The following is a 17,698-nucleotide window of genomic DNA, read 5'->3' on the forward strand; positions in this document are numbered from 1 at the left end:
TACAGATATGCAATTGCCAGACAGGCACTTGATGGCTGGACACGTGTGCCATTGCTGCACAGGCATGCAATTACAAGTTCAGCATTGTCAGACAGGTTTGCCATTGCCAGATCAGTGTGCAATTGCAGAACAGGTTTGCAGTTGCAGGATAGGTTTTCCATTGTCAGACAGGTACGTCATTGCAGGTAGGGCATTTCTTTTCAGACTATGGAAGAACAGCACATTTCCTCTAACCAGGGTGGTGTTTGACGTAGGGATTACAATGTTTGTAAAACTGTTGGTGTAACGCTTTAGTTCCTCCCCCTTCATATGTTTAAAACAAAGCAGGTTAGCCCTTCACAATATTTGCGCTTGGAAAAAGTCCGAAATGAGTTTGTGAGGAGTCCCTGTAATTTAGCAATACAGTTTGAAATTTCATATAATTACATATTCATTAAAAACTGGCATACATTTTCAGGAATATGCTAATTTCATTTTCACCATTCTGCACCACCTCTTCCTCAAAACACCAACACAAAAACATTCATTTTTAATCATTTTTGACATTTTCAGCCATAAAACATATTCTCATGTCACAGCCTAAACACAGATATCACCAATCCAGAAAGTACATGTTTTAGCCTCTATTACATGCACGGTAAAAAGGATTTACATCTGACTTAGAGTGAATACTATTGTTTGTTTGTTTGTTTTTTTTTTTTTTTTTTTTCAAAGCCTAGCTATCTGTCTTGTCAAACAGTTCTACCAAATGCACAATACTCTATGCTGTAATCTGCCCGATCACCTCTTCAGCCCTCCTTGACCTAGATTGCTCATTCACACCCACCAGATGGCCCAAAGTCCTTATGACAGGATGTTCTGGGGGGTTGTTGGAAGTGATTACTCTTGTCTTTGTATTAATGACTCTGTTGAAGCTGCATGAGGCCACACATGTGTTTGGCACTTCACTTGTCTATAGTGTAGTTCAGATACAACTTTTTTAACTCATTAGCTACGGCTGGAGAAATATGGCCTAATTGAGCGTAGCATACAATTAAATGAGACCAAATTAGCCACAGGCCAAGAGGCTATTGGTGCATCTTTAATGGCTTTTCTCCCTCATTTTGCCATAAATATGTTTTCAAAGTGCAGTGAGTTATACTAGTTAGCAGGGTCCAAAACTAACTTTTTCACTTACCAGCCAGGCTGGCTGGTAAGTGAAATTTTTACCACCCAGGCAGATATTTTACCAGCCAACCAAATAAAAATGGCTTTTAAGTGTTGTAATTTGGTATCAGTATTATTTAACATGTCATTTGGGTCTTTGTATGTGATTCTCAATCAATATTGTAATAGTTTGCACTAATACTAACAATAATGTGTGCTAAAATATGAATAACTGTTTCAAAAGTTAAGTGTAATATATGGGTTAATAAATTCTGTAGTATTCTTACTACAGTGCAAAAAGAATCTTTCAGTAAGGAATTTTACCTGAATCACGGACTTCAGTCTTCTTGGACAGTTGAGACATAAGATTTTAGCTCGGCCAGACTGCGACAGCCCTAAATAAACATGAATGTCTGACCAGTGGTGGACAAAGTATGCCAAGAAAGGCCTGCTAGCTGTCAATTTTTACCATAACATTCTTAACATGTTTTTATATATATACAAACTACATTAACAATCCAAATGGACCAAAAAGAGATGATTGAAAAAACTGTCAAGGTGGCTTCACGTCGTGGTTAAATTGCAGTCTGGACGTGAAGGGGTGAGCATCTGCTGCTCTGCCTGCAGCTGAGAGGGACTGCTGCATGAGGATGGGCTGCCTGTGAGAGCTTTGGGATGGGGAGGGGCCCATAGCAGCGCCCGCTGCTTATTGAGAGGAGCATGAACGATACGTGCTTTCACGTCAGAGTCTCCTAAGGTCTCCAGTAACACCAGAAAAAGTTGCTAAATTTGTTGCCAGTCGCTTTTTTGAAAAAGAGTCGCCAGAGGGGTCTGAAAACTCGCTAAATATAGCGACAAAGCCGCTAAGTTGGCAACACGGCGAGCAAGGAGGTACGGGTACAGTAACAACCAGCTATCCACCTCAGCACGCTGTGAATGACGTCATGACTGACGCATTTAGGTGACCAAAGATCTTCTTGGCCTGAAATACGCATTACTCTGCCAGGAAACCAGTGATACCAGCATCGTCTCCAGTAACAAAAAAAGGAATTTTTCACTAGTAAAAAAATAAATTGCCAGAGTGGCAAGTGGTCTTAAAAATTTACCAACTGGAGACAAAATCTACCCGTAATTGGCGAGTGGCAAGTGTTAGTTTTGGATCCTGCTAGTTAGCAAATAAACTTAGTGAAATAAGATTGATTGTCTTATTTTATTGTTATAGGGTCTAGTTTTCTTCTGGTACACCAGCCAGTCGCTCCTCAAAGGGGCCAGCAACTCATGTTACTAATCCACCTTTCAATACAAGTCCCTTTGAATAATCGGCAGGTTACCTGACTCTAACATCATCACTAGTTTCTGACTTACCATAACAGATGTAGCAGATCCACTTGTACTGCTAATGCAGTTTGTACAGCACACACCCATCAATTATGTTCAGTGTAAGAAGAGAAAATGTGACAGCATTATAGTCAGTGTTGCTTTCAGCTGTTTGCTCTGTGTGGTTTGGTCCGATCAGTTTGTGGTCATGGCCTGGCTTGATCCACAATGAAAATTGATGACTAAATATGACATGAAATATCTTGTGTTAAAGCCATAACAGCCATAAAATTTAAGAATGCATCCGAACAGTGATATAACTAAGTGTCTTTTTGTTTCTAGTGGCCAAACACAGTGGAGATATTAGAATTATTCTCCTGCTGTATCACCATGTTAGCTTCTCTGTCTTTGTTCCTATTGACTTGCACCAGGTCAAGCAAAGCCGGCCCTTCCCTGTGGCTTGTGTCGCCTTTCCATCCTTCGCCTGGCTTTGTTCCAGGAATTTAGGAAATGTTGATCGGCCGGCTGTTGTTAGAAACTTTCCGTCACAATGCAACCCGGCCAGTTTTCCTCTCAGACAGGTGCATGATTGAGCCTAACGCCTTGAAAAGATAAGGCGCTCACACCCACCTGAGTCATTTCTGCTCTCACAAGTTTAACATTCCATGATTGAATTACAGTAATCCATTGTGTTCAATAAAAGCATGCACAGCGTGAACACCTTGTTGTTTTCTTAAGATCTGCTTTTAAAAATCAGATTTTTTAAACTGGATTTTGTTTGTTACTGACAAACAGAAAGTGAAACCACTTTTTAAAACATGCTCAGGTCCTTGAGGGAGTTGGGACCAGCAAAGATGGCTGTCTGTCTCTCATATCCGTCATTTCATGTCTGCTCTCATAAATTAGGAGCAGCTAGTTGCTCATTGTTGTCTGACTCTTGAAGACGAGGATAATGTATGCAACCAAAATGAATTGAATCAAATCGCAGACAAGACTTGTCAGCTGCCAGCCAAGACGGCTATTGTCAGCAAAAGCCTCTAACTGTACTCCCAGTCTTAACTCACCCCCCTTCTCTCTCTCTTCTTTGTCTTTCTCTTTTGTCAGAGGGATCCAGACTACTTGAAGCTATGGCTGGAGATTTTCATCAGCTCTTATGAGCGATGTCTGGATGTGGACTTTGAAAAGCCGCCTACCAGGTAAAGGTTTGCAACACAAACTCAAATCAAGTCATTTTCTATTGATTGCATTTGGTTCATTAACAGTGAAATAATTGTAATAAAGCTACTGCTGCTCACAGGGGCAAGACTAATCCTTTTTTAGATCTGATCTGGTGGGAAACACTAATGTCCATCCATCCATCTTCTTCCGTTTATTACAATAGCAGCAGTCTGAGTAAGTCAACCCAGATGTCCCTCTCCCCAGCAACACTTTCCAACTCCTTTTGGGAGATGCCGTGGTGTTCCCAGACCAGACAGGATATATAATCCTTCCAGAGCATTCTGGGTCATCCCCGAGGTCTCCTCCCAGCTGGATGTGCCTGGAAGACCTCCAAAGGGAGGTGCCCAGGAGGCATCCTGATCAGATGCCTGAACCACCTCAGCATCAGGTCTACGTCTAGTTCTCTCTGGAAATCTAAGACCCCCCCTTCTCTAAAGCCCAAAACACATGGCGCTGTCCAACTTATGTCAAAATGATTGCCCCCATTATTCTCTATGAACAAATTCACACTGGCAGCACTTTAGACCACTGCTCTATTCCTGATTCTGTTGGTAGTGGCAGGTCGAATGTTTCTTAGAGAAAACAGCTGTTTTGTCCATCTCGCCTGCTGTAGTAGCAGTTCCGTTTGTAAGCACAAGAAGAGAAATTTAGCACCTGTCACCAGAATAAACAGGAGGCCTCGGCTGCTGGTGAAATACCACTGCTCCTATTGGTTTTTCACCTACCTGGTGAGGCATGAGCAGGCTCTCGGCTCTAGTATCAAGCACCTGGCCCAACAGTGGCTGGTGGAGAATTCGACTTTTGACGCGCTATTGTCTGAGCCACTTCAATGATAGGCTGGTGTGTTTTTGGCTTAAGGCTGAACCCAGACACCCTCTGGAGAAAACCCATTTCGACCACTTGTATCCCCGATTTCATTCTTTCAGTCATCACCCAGTTCATGACCATGGGTGAGGGTTGGGATGTAGATCGAGCAGTAAATTAAAGGATTTGCCTTTTCAGCTCAGGTTCCTCTTCACCACAAAGGTCCAGCACAATGTCCGCTGTCCATCAATCTCACGCTCACTTTTACCATCACTCGTGAACAAGAACCTGTGACACTTGAACTCCTTCACCTGAGGCAGAGACTCGGCCCCGTCTCAGAGGGTGTAATCGGTTGTTTTCAGATAGAGAACCATGGCCTCGGACTTGGAGGGGCTTACCCTTATCGCAACTGCTTCGAAGTTAGCTGCAAACTGCCCCAATGCCTGCTAGAGGTCCCCAGCTGAGGAAGAGAACAGAACCACATCATCTGCAAAAAGCAAGAGGCGAAATTCTGAGGTCCGCGAACTGGCAGCCCTCCTTCACTTGGCTGCACCTCGAGATCCTGTCCATGAAAATCCCAAACAGAATTGTTGATTAGTTGGTAGGGATGCAGACACAACTCTTTGGTTATACGGGTACCTGATGGCTCGGCCTGGAACCCATATTCCCATAGTACCACCACCAAGCCTTCTCCAAGTCCACAAAATGCTTATGCCATTGTCTAGTTATCATGATCATCCAATTAAGTGTAACACATGACTAGTACTGAAAGGCAAATTGCACTATCCATTTTGTCTTACACTGTCACTAGTTATCCTCTTTCTGTCAGTCATCTATCACTTCTAATGATTAAACTGACCCCCTCTGTTGTTGTTTTGGGTCACTGCAATGGGATCAGATTTATCCCTTCTTGTTTGTGACATCCACAGTGTGACCATTCAGCCTTTCACCGACCAAAATAGTTGCCACACCAGATGTTTTAGTGCTTAGCTATCATGTATTTTTATGCCCTGATTGGTGCCCAAATATGAAGATATGGCGCTGGTTAGTTTGAGAAAAGATCAACACGTCTCACAAAACAGTGGGAAGTCGGACCCTAAGTCACACTTTATATCAGAGCAGCAGCTTTGTGTAAAAGGGTGAAATGAAATAGAGAAAATATGGGTGACTAAATCCTCTTCATCTCTTCTTAGGATCCTCCTCCTTTGACTTACTTCCTCCTATCCTCTCCTGCTTTTTCTCTGCCTGCTTTCATCATCCTCTCTGCTGTCTCCTTCCCTTTTGTCCTCTGTCTTCTCATAATTTTCTTCCCCCTCCACTCCTCCTTCTCTCTCCTTTTCTTCCTCTGCAGCTGTCACATCTGTGCAGCCTTCCCACTGACACTTATTGCATTGGTTTTGCTACGCTCCCTCTCCTTCCCTCTCTCTCTCTCCCGCTCTAATATGAGCAGTGCAGCAAACATGGTGTGTTTCCAAGGAATTAGCACCTCAGTGCAGCAGGCATGTGTCTGGTTGAGGAAAAGCAGAGTGGTGCCTGCTCTTTCACATTGCCCTCCTGTGTTCATACCATGATTAACACCCATGATAAGAGGTTACAAATAAAGAGTTATCTTTATCTATCTAATGAAGATTTCGTATCGTAGTGTTTCAATCTTGTTGTTCTTCTGTGTCTTCAGGCCCGAAGAGGTTCCGCCAGTGTTGACGCTCCTCCCTGATAACATCCTGCAGGTTTTGCGCCACCAGCTGCTGCAGTGCGTCCAGAAAGCATCGGACGGCCTGGAGCCTGAGCAGCAAAACCTGGCTCTGCTGCTGCTCAAGTTCCTTATCATTATCTGCAGGTCTGGCAGGATAACAGACACAAATAGCACAGCTAATAACAGCAGAAAAGAAAGGATTGTGACACATGAATCATGGCTTAGCTTGTAGTCTGAAGCCAGTAATTGATAAGCATGTTTTTTGTGTTTGTGTCTGAAAGGAACCTGTCAAACGTGGAGGAGATTGGCACTTGCTCGTACATCAATCACATCATCACGATGACAACACTCTATATCCAGCAGGTCTGACTCCTCCTAGATTTAACCCTGCTTATTCTTTTTGGCACAAAAAGCCAGAAAAGAAATGACTTGATGAAATAAAAAACTGAGATTTGTGTATTTTTTTGTCTGTGTGTATGTTATTACAGCTGAAGAGCAAAACCAAAGAGAAGGAGATGGCTGACCAGAGCCAGGCGGAGGAGTTCGTCCGTCATGCGTTGGCTTTCTGCGAGAGCCTTTACGACCCCTACCGCAACTGGAGGCATCGAACCTGCGGGTAAAAATGTCCAGAAGCTAACTTGACATTTGCTTACAATAAATAATGCACATTTAAAGCAAATGATGATGAATCAAGCTGCATTTTTGGGTGTTTTCTTAGTGCTTTTTGTTCCTCGTGGGAGTAAAAAGCACATACATTAATCAACGTACAAGCATCCTTGCCGTTGAAATAAGCTGCTATCGAAGATTGGTGTGTTAGGAAATCTGCAAAAACTTGAAACTTACAGAAAGGATTCACAAAAGTCCTAGCCACATAATGTACAGATGTTCAAATCCTGATAAAGGCTTCAGATTTAGGCTTTTAAAGGTCTAAAAATGTTGATTCACTGGAAAATCAAAGTCATATGCATACTGCTTTCTTGTTTGGTTTCATTTTCTGGCTCTACCTGAGTTTTATGTGTCTATTTTTCCAGGGAGCAGCTTGGTACAGTGGAAAGAAGCAGACAGAAGTACAAGGCAGCGCCTCTTACTGTGGAGTTTGTTCCTTTTTTTTACCGTAAGTAACTAAATATTTGTCACACTTCCAAGTCCCACGCTCTTTCAATTTGTAACAGCGTGAGCAGCGTACTGCAGGGAATTTAAACATGGTTCTTAGTTCAGTTAAGATTCAGAAAACCAAAAGTGTGGTCATTAGTAGCAAAATCACTTCATATCATGAACAAAACACATTTTAGTATTGTCACAAATTTATTTGTGTATCCAGAGTATCTACCAACCCACAAAATGAGAGCTATGCCAACCCAGAACCTCCTCAGGTGCTTGATCCATGATATATTGTGACCAGAAACACAACACGGTTCACCCAAAGCCACGCAACTCTTCTTTTACACCCCTTTATCAAACTCATAAAAAAATAAATGGATTTTAAATTTTTTAAGAACATAATGCACATCAATAGCAGTTAATTACATTATTTCTGTGTTTTCTAATCTTATCTTCTGTCATTCAAACCTGGGGATTGGGCCTATTAAAATGGGGGTGTGGCCACTCTTGAGGGACACTTAACTGCTCATATCATACTTTACCATACCGTATCTTACTGCACAGTACCACACTGTACTGCAACATATTAGATGGTATCATACTGTATCGTATCTTATCGTATGGTATCGTATCATAAATTTCACTTTAAGGCATCAAAGGGCAGAACAGGTGGAGGCTGTAATCATCATGGTAACATTTCCTAATGTATCTAAAATATTGCTTTGTACCTTATCGTATCATAAATCTGATTGCAAGGCATTAAAGGGCAGGACAGGTCTAGACTGTAATCTTTATTTCATCGTATAGTATTGTACTGTATTATGTCCTGTTCTGTCCTATCCTATCTAGAAAACAGAACAAATCAGGATAACCCTAACACCCCAAAGATCTTGCCAAAAACCTGATGAACATAATAATTCAACAATATTATGAGACATCAAGAGCGCAGACGTCATGAGATGCAATGCAAACTAAGACATCAGTCACAGTACAGGAATCATTGAATACTACACAACTACGGCATCATAGACGTCACCGGAACGCAGGCATCACGTCGGCATCCTAAGTACCGTAAAGACAGTAGGAACCGAGGCAATTGTACATTACCATATCATATCATATCAAATATGGTAACATACTAGATCATTTATCTTATCCTAAGTCCCTCTGTGATTTCCATCCCTATTGGATATCATAAAATCCTAGATTTTGATTTTAGAAACCAGCCGTTCTTCTCTTTATCCTCTTCTCCTTTCTTCTTCTGATCACTTCCTCCACCATCTTTTTTCTAAGTACTTCTATGCCCTCACTCTCTCACCCGCTGACTCCTCTCCTTTCCTCCCTGGGTCTGGTTGAATCTGCTCTTTGTGTCCGCGTTCTGTTTGCCAGGCGATGAGATGAGCCGATAGTGAATAGTGTCTGTCAGGCCACTTCAGCTACGCTGGCGGCCATTTTGAACAAATCCTCCTTTCTGTCCTGTGTCTGGTGTGTGGCTGCTGTGGTTTGGCACTAGAAATAATACCCACAGCCTAACCTGACAGACAGACTGCTAATACATGCTTGTACTTCCGGACTTTTGCATGTTATGCACAATGAGAACATTTGGTGTCCTTTTTTATTTTAAAGTCTTTTAAAAACAATGTCATCACTGATAGAAGGAATTTGTTTACTTCTTTGGATAAGAAAACATAAATTATGGAGCCAAGATGTCCGACTTCTTCCGCCTAATCTGACGTGTTGACAGATGAGTTAATGGATGACTGGGACCTAGATGACCTGGAGGTTACTGACAGGGCTCCCACATGCCTCGCTGTCTGTGTTTGTGCACTGTGTGTGCTAACTGAGGCCCTATCTTATCTAGTTTTCAGATTTCATTTCGCTTCCTTGCATGGGAGTGTGCGTACAAAAACGCTAGATAAAGGTGTATCTGTGCCTGCATCCATCTGTGTTTTGTTTATAGATAAAGGATCATCAGCTTCATTGGTTTGCTGTGAGGCTGTGGTTTGGTTTCAGCTGTGTCATGTTTGTATAGCTGACATCACACCTACTTACCAAACTAAAAGTGTTTGTTTGTGTGTGCCCTTGTTTCAGAGTGCTTCCAGGAGAGTGAGCACCTAAAGGAGAGTCTGAAATGCTGCTTACTGCACCTGTTTGGAGCCATAGTAGCAGGGGACCAGGTAAACATTTGTATGACCTTCATGTCATGGGCTTGACTGCCTCGATGTGTGCATAACATCTCTTAATGGATCTGTGCAAGGGCGGTTTTAAAATACTACAACATCCAAACAGTGAAAAAGAAACTGCTCACTCTTGCATCCTCCTTTTTGGGCCAGAATACAAGAGCATAAAAGTTTGGTCTTCATTAAGCAACAGTAAATTTTAGGATGTTTCATGGTGGCTTTTTATGTAATGGTCCTGATGAGTACTGGAAGGCTTGAGTCAGCTTTTACAGCTGTTTTTATAAGGCATAATGCCTTTCTTTTATGTGCATGCACAATCAAACAACCCTGATAAAGAAGTGTAATAAGAAAGCGTCAGTGTAGATGTAAATGTGAATGACTTTTCCAGCATAAAAGCACAACTTCATAAGGAGATAAAGTATTTACAAAGGGTATAATATAGTGGGAACAGAAGGAGAAGAGAGAGGAAATATGATCTATACCATGGCTGTTCATGTCTATAGATATTAACCTGAAAAAGCTGATGCAGCAGCAAACTTTTGCCTGTACATACACATGGTTATGCCTGAGCGCTGAGGGTGCAAGGACCCTATCGAAATCCAAAGGATTCCTTCCTTCTACGTATTCCTCAGTGCTTAAACATACTCAAAAACTCACCTAACTTGGCAGGCCCTTCAGACATGGTGAAATAATAAATGCTTTATGGGTCTCCAATAGAAGTGGTGAAAATTGGCTCAATAGTGCCCCCTAACAGCTTTCCCCCTAAAGTATGTTTCACCTAGAATGACAAAATTTGGTAGGCATAACCAGCATCTTGAGACTTTAAAAAAAGCCCATTATCGTCATGGTGAATTCCCAAAAGGAAGTCCACAATTGTGGAGAAACTAGCAAAATTTGTGTTTTGGGGCCATTTCAAGGGGTCCTTCTAGGATGAACTCCTCCTAGCGCGTTCATCAAATCAAGCTAATTTTTATTTTGCAGCTAAAAGAGATCTGAATGAAGAAAAGTTATAAGATTTGTGGGTAAAGCTTAAAGGACTTGGCTGTTGTAAACCCCCCAAAATTGTGTATTTGCCAGGAAACAGGAAGTAGTGTTTATATCAGCATATATGACCCAAACTTTATATTTATGACAAGGGTCAGGCCCTGAACACAGTTGTATGGTAGTTTTAAAAATCAGTCAGAGCCCCCTAGTTATACATAGGAGTTAATAAGTCTATGCACATATATATTGTTTCAGATATGCAAAACAGTCCTGAAAATTTACCAGGTTTTCCAAGATTGTTTTTTAAGGATAGGGCTGGTGTTAATTTTTCATCTGGATTTTTTCTTTCTGCATCAAATTCCTGATTTTCTTGATTGATAATGCAACCAGTACAACTGTGCATGCAATAAATACTCTTTTACTCTTTTCAAACAAGGAAAAACACACTTTGTAAAGGACATGTGTAAATACAAAAATTAGAAAATTTCAGGAGCAGGCTAGCATGAAAATTTCAGCTGTTGAGAATCTGTTGATGTATGAATGTGAAGTTGTAGTTGGCGAAGACTTAAAAAAATGGTCTAGTTTCAGTCCATAAAACATTTAGTCAAAACATGTACTCTTTTTTTTTCTTGAATCTGGTGCCATATCATACTTGCATATTCTTTCACTCTGCAAAACCTGGAATCCATGCTCTCTTCAGCTGAGAGGCAGAGGAGAGGAGGAACATTTTAGTCCATCTCATCAGAGCTTTTGCCATCAGAGATCTATTTTTAGTTAGACTTAGTCTGTTTTTTTCTCATGGGAACAAGGTCGTTGACTTCCACAATGCTCTTTAACCAATGTAAACAGCTGTTAACTGATAGCACTGATAACATCTTGTAGGAACAGCCTGTTTTAGTAGTATTTAGAAAAGTTGTATGTAGGTGGTTCACAGTATACTCACATAAAACTGGAGCATTAAGACATGATATTTAGCACAGATGTGAATGCTCACCTGCAAAGAGGGTCGCTGCTTACATTAGCTACATTCTGCTTCCTTCTTAAATAAACAGGGCTCAAGTTTTGACTGTACCATTAGTGTTTTCTTAACCTTAGACTAATCAACAAAACTGTTATTATTTGCATTTAATTGTATGTGGAATAATTTGTGTAGGAATATCACTAAAATTTAGCCAAAAACATGCAAATTTCCGAAAAATCAGGACAGCCTCCTCCATAAGTTTCCGAGTTCCTGAATTTCCCTGCTGCATTCACACATTGTCTAACTGAAACCTCTCATTCACACTTTGAGACGTCTGGATGGAAGAATACGTGCTGCAAAACCTGTATGTATCTCTGAGTATTAATGGAACCTGCACAGATGTGCAAGTTACCCATGTCATGAGCACTAACACACCCCAACACAATGACTGAATGACTGGAATTTCTTAGGATACAGGGCATGTGTGAAAGTGGTTAAACTAACCCTTTCCAGGGTGTTTCTTGCTGAAGTTTATCTCTTATATCCCGGCTAGCCTTCTCTGACTATACTCTTTACATTTCTGTTTTATCTTCCCTTCCTCCAGAGGAACGCTCTTCTTGCCATCTCCCCTGCCACCATGGAGGTGTTGATGCGGGTGTTAGCCGACTGCTCCATGGGCAGCTGCCCCTCAGACGAAGGCGAAGACTGGGACAGCGAAGCCCCCGACCGTAAGGCGCTGCTTACTCTAGGCTGCCTGCGGGAGGTGGTGCAGCGCCTCCTCGCCTCCAGCTCCGACCAGCGGCAGGTGGAAATTGCCTCAGTGCTGGAAAATTATTTTAAGCTGCTTAACTCGGACCCGGCGGCTGTCGTCGCTGCAAAACAGCAGCAGCAGCAGCAAGCTAAGGGCCGAGTGCCAACGCTGGGGCGACACTGGGAGAGCAGATTTGTGGCATTGCAAGTAAATATGCTAGGTAAGGCCTCAAAAACCCCTCAAGTAAAATTATACATTTTGTTTGAGCTGCTTTTTTTGTATCATGATTGCACTACCCAGAACAGACAGGCTAATATGTTTTATTTCTGTCTCTCTTTTTTTCTCTCTATCTTTGTCTCCTTATCATTTTCTTGGCCTGTCTGTTTCCATTCCTCCTGCTGTCCCTCAGACACCATCAGGGACATGTTCCTGTGTTCAGACAGGCCAGTTCTTCAAGCCATCTTCCTCAATAGCAACTGTTTCGAGCATCTGACACGACTGCTGCAGAACAGCAAGGTAACAGCGAAAGCCTTTCTATCTAAATTTAACCTAAAGACAGAACAGAGCTAGGAGTGTGAGTGGCTTGATCTGCTGTTGGGTAGTATTTTTTCCCTAAAATTTCAAGTGTATAAGGCTTATAAGGAAATCTTATCTGGGTCATGTTAAACATTATTGCCTCTGTAAAAATTCCTTTAGCTGTGCTTGATCATTTCTTCTATCAGAAACGTGATCCAAAGGCTGCTTTAAATCATAGTGGAGACATCTCCAAACTGCTGTCTCTATTTATGGAAACATTTATTCAAATTCCAAAAAAGCTGGGACATTTTGCAAAATGAGAACAAAGAGCAGAATGTAGTGATTGGAAAATCCTTTCAGCTTATATTCAGTTGAATACAGCACAAAAACAAGATATTTTATCCTTAAACAAATCAAGATTGCTTTGTTTAAGAAATATACACAAATTCTGAATTTGATGCCATTGACACATTCCAAAAAAGTTGGGACATGAATAACCTTTTCTTTCAACAACACTCTGTAGGCGTCTTGGGACTGAAAACACAGTTAAAGTGCTGAAGTGGAAATCTTCCATTCATCATTTCAGTTGCTATACAGTGGGTTTTTCCCATTTTTGTTAATTTTCGCTTCATAATGTGCAATTAATTTTTAATAAGATTGCTTTCAAGTCTAGTACCAGCACTCTTTTATTGTGAAGCCATAGTGTTGTTACAGAAATAAGCAGGACAAACCCTAAATGGAAGCATATGTTGTACATACCTCTCAGTATTAATTCTGCCTTTGCAGATGTGCAAGTTCCCCATGCCATGGGCACCAGTACACCCACACACTATCACAGATTTTGGCTTTTGTAACTTTGCCTCAATAACAATGTACATGATGCTTTTCCTTTTCAGTATAGATGACGGTACAGCCATTATTTACAAAAAACACACTTTTACACTTTAGGTTAGTCCATCACAGATTAGCTCAGACCTAGAGGAGTCGGTGGCACTTCTGGTTGTTGTTGATGTATGGCTTTCAGTTTGCATGGAAGAGTTCTGACATACTATGTAAACTAACAACGGCTTTCCAAGACATTTCTGTGTTGTAGAGATGCAGAGATTTCTCCAGGTTCTCTAAATCTTTTGATAGAATTGTGGACTATAAATGGGGAAGTCGTAAAACTCCTTGCTATTGCTTGTTAAGCAGCATTGCTCCTAAATTGTTGGTCTATTACACCATGCACCTTCCCTTTGAAAGACTGCATGGGGAGAGAACGTTACTCCTGACCTTTCAAAGCAGATGGATTTGCCAGACTCCATCTTGAAAAGCTCCAATCCACAACATTTATGCCTAACTGCACACTGTTCGGGCCAGTCAGCAACAGTTGAGGAGAACAAGGTGGTAGCTATTGGCGAGCTCTAGTTGTATTCAGAGCTGTTTGCAATGGCTGTCTTCATGATTACCTTGAATGTAGCTTTAGCATAGCATCGGTTTTACTAGGGTTAGTGGTTGTGTGCAATAGTTGTTAGTGGAGTGATTGGCTCAGACGTAGCCACATTGGCAGTTTTGCTAGAACTGGACAACATTTCCATACTAAAACAAGGGCAACAAGAGCAACACTAGAAGCATTTGATGGTGGAAAAGATGTTTTCACTCTCCTCCCGGTCTGCTTCAGCATGGATTTGTGATCATTCCTGGTGGGGTTTGCTGGTGTGTCCAATGGCTGCTGCGTGGTAACTGTTAGCTCGGATCTAGCTGTAGGAAAGTCTCCAGAGCTGCTTTGGCATCAGTTTTATTCACAGAAGAGCTCTGCCATTAACAATGACAGCGCTATGATAGCAGTAACCTACCTTTTCAAGACTAGAACAAGTGCAGAACGTCATTTTGTCTTGTCACTCTGGTTGGCTCGTTATGAATGTGACAGACAGAATGTTCCTCCAATCACCTTCCAAGAATATTTAAAAAAAATCCTGCCCTTCCCAAACACTTTCTATGGGAGCTTTCCTAGATGAATGTGAAATGTATCCATGCAGAGCATATGAAATAGTCTGTCTGGCTTGTCAGGTTGCCTCACTCAGGCCCTGATTGAGAACAAGTGGAAGCTTTTAAGAGTGCTCCTTTTATACGCAGTTATGGAACTATCATCTGTTACCAAGCAGAGTTGGAATTTTACTTTTTTGTGTTCCTGCCACCGTGGCTGGTGGACTCAAAAAGCTACAAGCCACAAACTTTTCTTTCCAGCCACTCTATTTTAATATGCGGCATTATTTAATCAGAAATAATAGAATAATCAAGGCTTATAGTGTTCCAAGTTATAGGCTGTTTAATAAGAGAGTTGGTGCATAAATTATTGCATTGTTGCACATTTTAAACCTCCTTTTCTTAACCAATTTGTCCTGTAAGCAACCATGCAAACTTTGCAGTGCTTCCTACAGGGGTACTGTAAATTCATAGGAATTTTCCTGCATTATAAGTTGTAGACTTGCCAGAATATAACATTTACTGTGCGATTCTTAAGTCTCACACCATAACTCAGGCTTTTTTAAACTATCTTGAACTTGCAACATGACATTGGTTCGAGCTAACCTTTAGCAGATAGCCCAGCACAGCAGCTCTGACACAGGGAGAAAAAAAGGGGTTTCATTTACACTGTTTTCTGTAACAAAATCACTCTATTAGTCATTTAGGTTGTGCTACTTTTATTTACTTGCTCTAGTGGCTGGTAAATTGAGCAAATTCAAAGCTCCAAAATACCTGCATTTGGCTGGTGGTGGGTGGTAATTTCCCACCCTGTCACCAAGTAACCTACTCACCTTTGGAGTGTTCCAGGTGTTTTTTAAGCATTCCATAGCTTTGCAAGTCTTTTCTTGGCCATGCCCCAACTTTTTTGGAACATTTGACAGTCATCAAATTCAGAAGCTGGTATATTTACAAACAATACCCAATACATTTGATCAGTTTAATCATTAAATACATTGCCTTTGTGTAGAATTCAATGTACACAATGTCCCAACTTTTTTGAAATTCAAGTTCCTTCCATTCTCTTTATATTCTAAAAATGTTGAGAGTGATTTTACCTTGTAAGTCACTCCTCATTTAGCCAGTTAGGAGTTATTCTTTGCTAACTTTGTAAATACAGTCCCAGATATTTTACATGTATTTTTAGGCTTTCTAGTCTGGTTTATCTTGTATGTTATGAAAACCTGTTAAAGTTTCAGTGTGAGCATTTTGCCCACCTTGCATGTTTGCCTCCCCACAGCAAGGCTGGATCACCACACGCCTCCTCACAGCGAGGTCCCGGCTTTTAACCTCTCACCCTCTCCTCCCACTTACAAACATCTCTCCCCTCCTTCTGCACTGCCCTCTGCCTCTCCTTCTTTATCTCCATCTTCTCTCTCTGTCCACCTCCCCACATGCTGTGTTGACATGTTGCCTGTTGTGTGTGTCAGCTGGTTAATGCTAGGTGCACGGCGGCAGACAAGGACCAGAAAGATATAACCAACAACAGGTTACTGACAGGAGAGAGGGACACTCAGGTACCGCCGAGAAAAAGACCCCTAACATCCCCCCTCTGTCATCCACCTACCTGCACTTTTGCCCTCACCTGCTGGAAAGTCTCATCACATTCCCTTCAGCAGAGCATCTGGGCCACTCCACAGCAAGACACTGCTTTGTCTCAGATAATGATTTGTAATTGGATCATGCCTTCAACAGAAAGCACACAGTCATTTAGCTGTCAGAGAGTTGGCAGGAAACACAGAAGCACGTTGAGTGTGTTATTTATTTAACAGATTCGAACAACATATTATTATGATGGTGCATCAGAGCCATGTTAGAAAAGCAACGATTATGGGAATAAAGTTGTAATTTTATAACAAGTAAGTTGTTATTTTATGAAAATGAAGTCATGATATAACACCGATTAAGTCTTGAGAAAATAAGGTTGGAGTAAAATAAGAAAAAAGTGTAAATTTCTGAGTAAAAAGTTGTAAAAAGTCATCATTTGCAGCCTATATGTCATTTTAAAGGAGAAACCATGAGAGCAGCCAGTCCCCTGAAATAAGAACTAAAGTATTTAAGTATTCGTGAAACCTAAAGGAAAGTATAACTCCACATGACACTCCATGACTTTATTCTCATATTACAACTTTTTATTAAACCTTTGTAATATTTTTTTTTTTGGCTTCACAAAACTACAAGAAGCCCAGAGATCAGTTTTCAAATAAAGTTTTCATGAAGTGACTGACGCTCATATTGCCATCAAAGAGGTCCTGTCGTCCTGCTAGTCAACATAGATTTTCACATTTTACATGAAAGGAAAAATCCTTCTTGGGTAAATCCACAATATGTAAATTCATAGTGTCATTTGTGCCGCATCAGTGTAATATTGTTTTATATTTGAGTTTTTGATAATAAGGGAGAAAAGCTGTTTAAAGTGGCCCCCCGTTTACACTTTAAGCTATTATCAAAACGTTCTAGTGTCTCTTACTTGCAGTGCAAACCATGAAGGCCACTTTTAACAACTTTTCTCCCTCATCATCAGGTATGCCCAATATTAGATGTTGCCTTTGTCTGATACGCCGATGTTTACAGATTCGTTTTAGCCGACATCAAGACCGATATTTAAATATGTTTTATATAAGTAAAAATTTAGTCCTTTGAACACACTTCAAAGTTTGAGGATGAACAAAGAAAAAAACTTTTTTCTTAAAACAAACTTTGAAGTTGAAAGAATGAGGATGAATAAAGAAAAAGATCTCAACTTACATAGGTCTGTTGGTCCAGCCTCAAACTCAACTAATTTATTAGTAAATATTGCCAAATTTTACAGTTGATATATGCTGATATTCATGGCCAAAATATCAGATGTAAATATTGGCAGAAATTTTTATATCTGCCGGTACCGATTTTGCCTTTTTTAGCCAATATCTGCCGATACCGATATCAGGACAATAATATCGGGCATCCCTACTCATTATGTGAAATCCATCCATAAAACAATAATGTTTACAACTGTTTTGTAAATGCAGTATTTTGAGTTT

At 40.9% G+C, this 17,698-nt stretch overlaps 1 protein-coding gene across 4 annotated transcripts in view; it reads left to right on the plus strand.

Annotated features, from left to right (window-relative positions):
• Positions 1-17,698, plus strand: part of nbeal1 (neurobeachin-like 1) — a 104,354-nt gene that overhangs the window by 21,173 nt on the left and 65,483 nt on the right. For 2 of the 4 annotated variants that reach the window (XM_041781695.1, XM_041781694.1), the window contains exons 3-11: positions 3,568-3,659; positions 6,161-6,322; positions 6,460-6,541; positions 6,667-6,794; positions 7,210-7,292; positions 9,371-9,456; positions 12,009-12,375; positions 12,565-12,671; positions 16,106-16,192. In XM_041781695.1, coding sequence (XP_041637629.1) covers positions 3,568-3,659; positions 6,161-6,322; positions 6,460-6,541; positions 6,667-6,794; positions 7,210-7,292; positions 9,371-9,456; positions 12,009-12,375; positions 12,565-12,671; positions 16,106-16,192 — 1,194 coding nt within the window. The remainder of the gene's footprint in view (positions 1-3,567; positions 3,660-6,160; positions 6,323-6,459; positions 6,542-6,666; positions 6,795-7,209; positions 7,293-9,370; positions 9,457-12,008; positions 12,376-12,564; positions 12,672-16,105; positions 16,193-17,698) is intronic. The other 2 variants (XM_041781698.1, XM_041781696.1) reach the window with 1 other exon arrangement.

The sequence above is a fragment of the Cheilinus undulatus genome, linkage group 24, assembly GCF_018320785.1.
Source record: "Cheilinus undulatus linkage group 24, ASM1832078v1, whole genome shotgun sequence".
Classification (NCBI taxonomy): domain Eukaryota; kingdom Metazoa; phylum Chordata; class Actinopteri; order Labriformes; family Labridae; genus Cheilinus; species Cheilinus undulatus.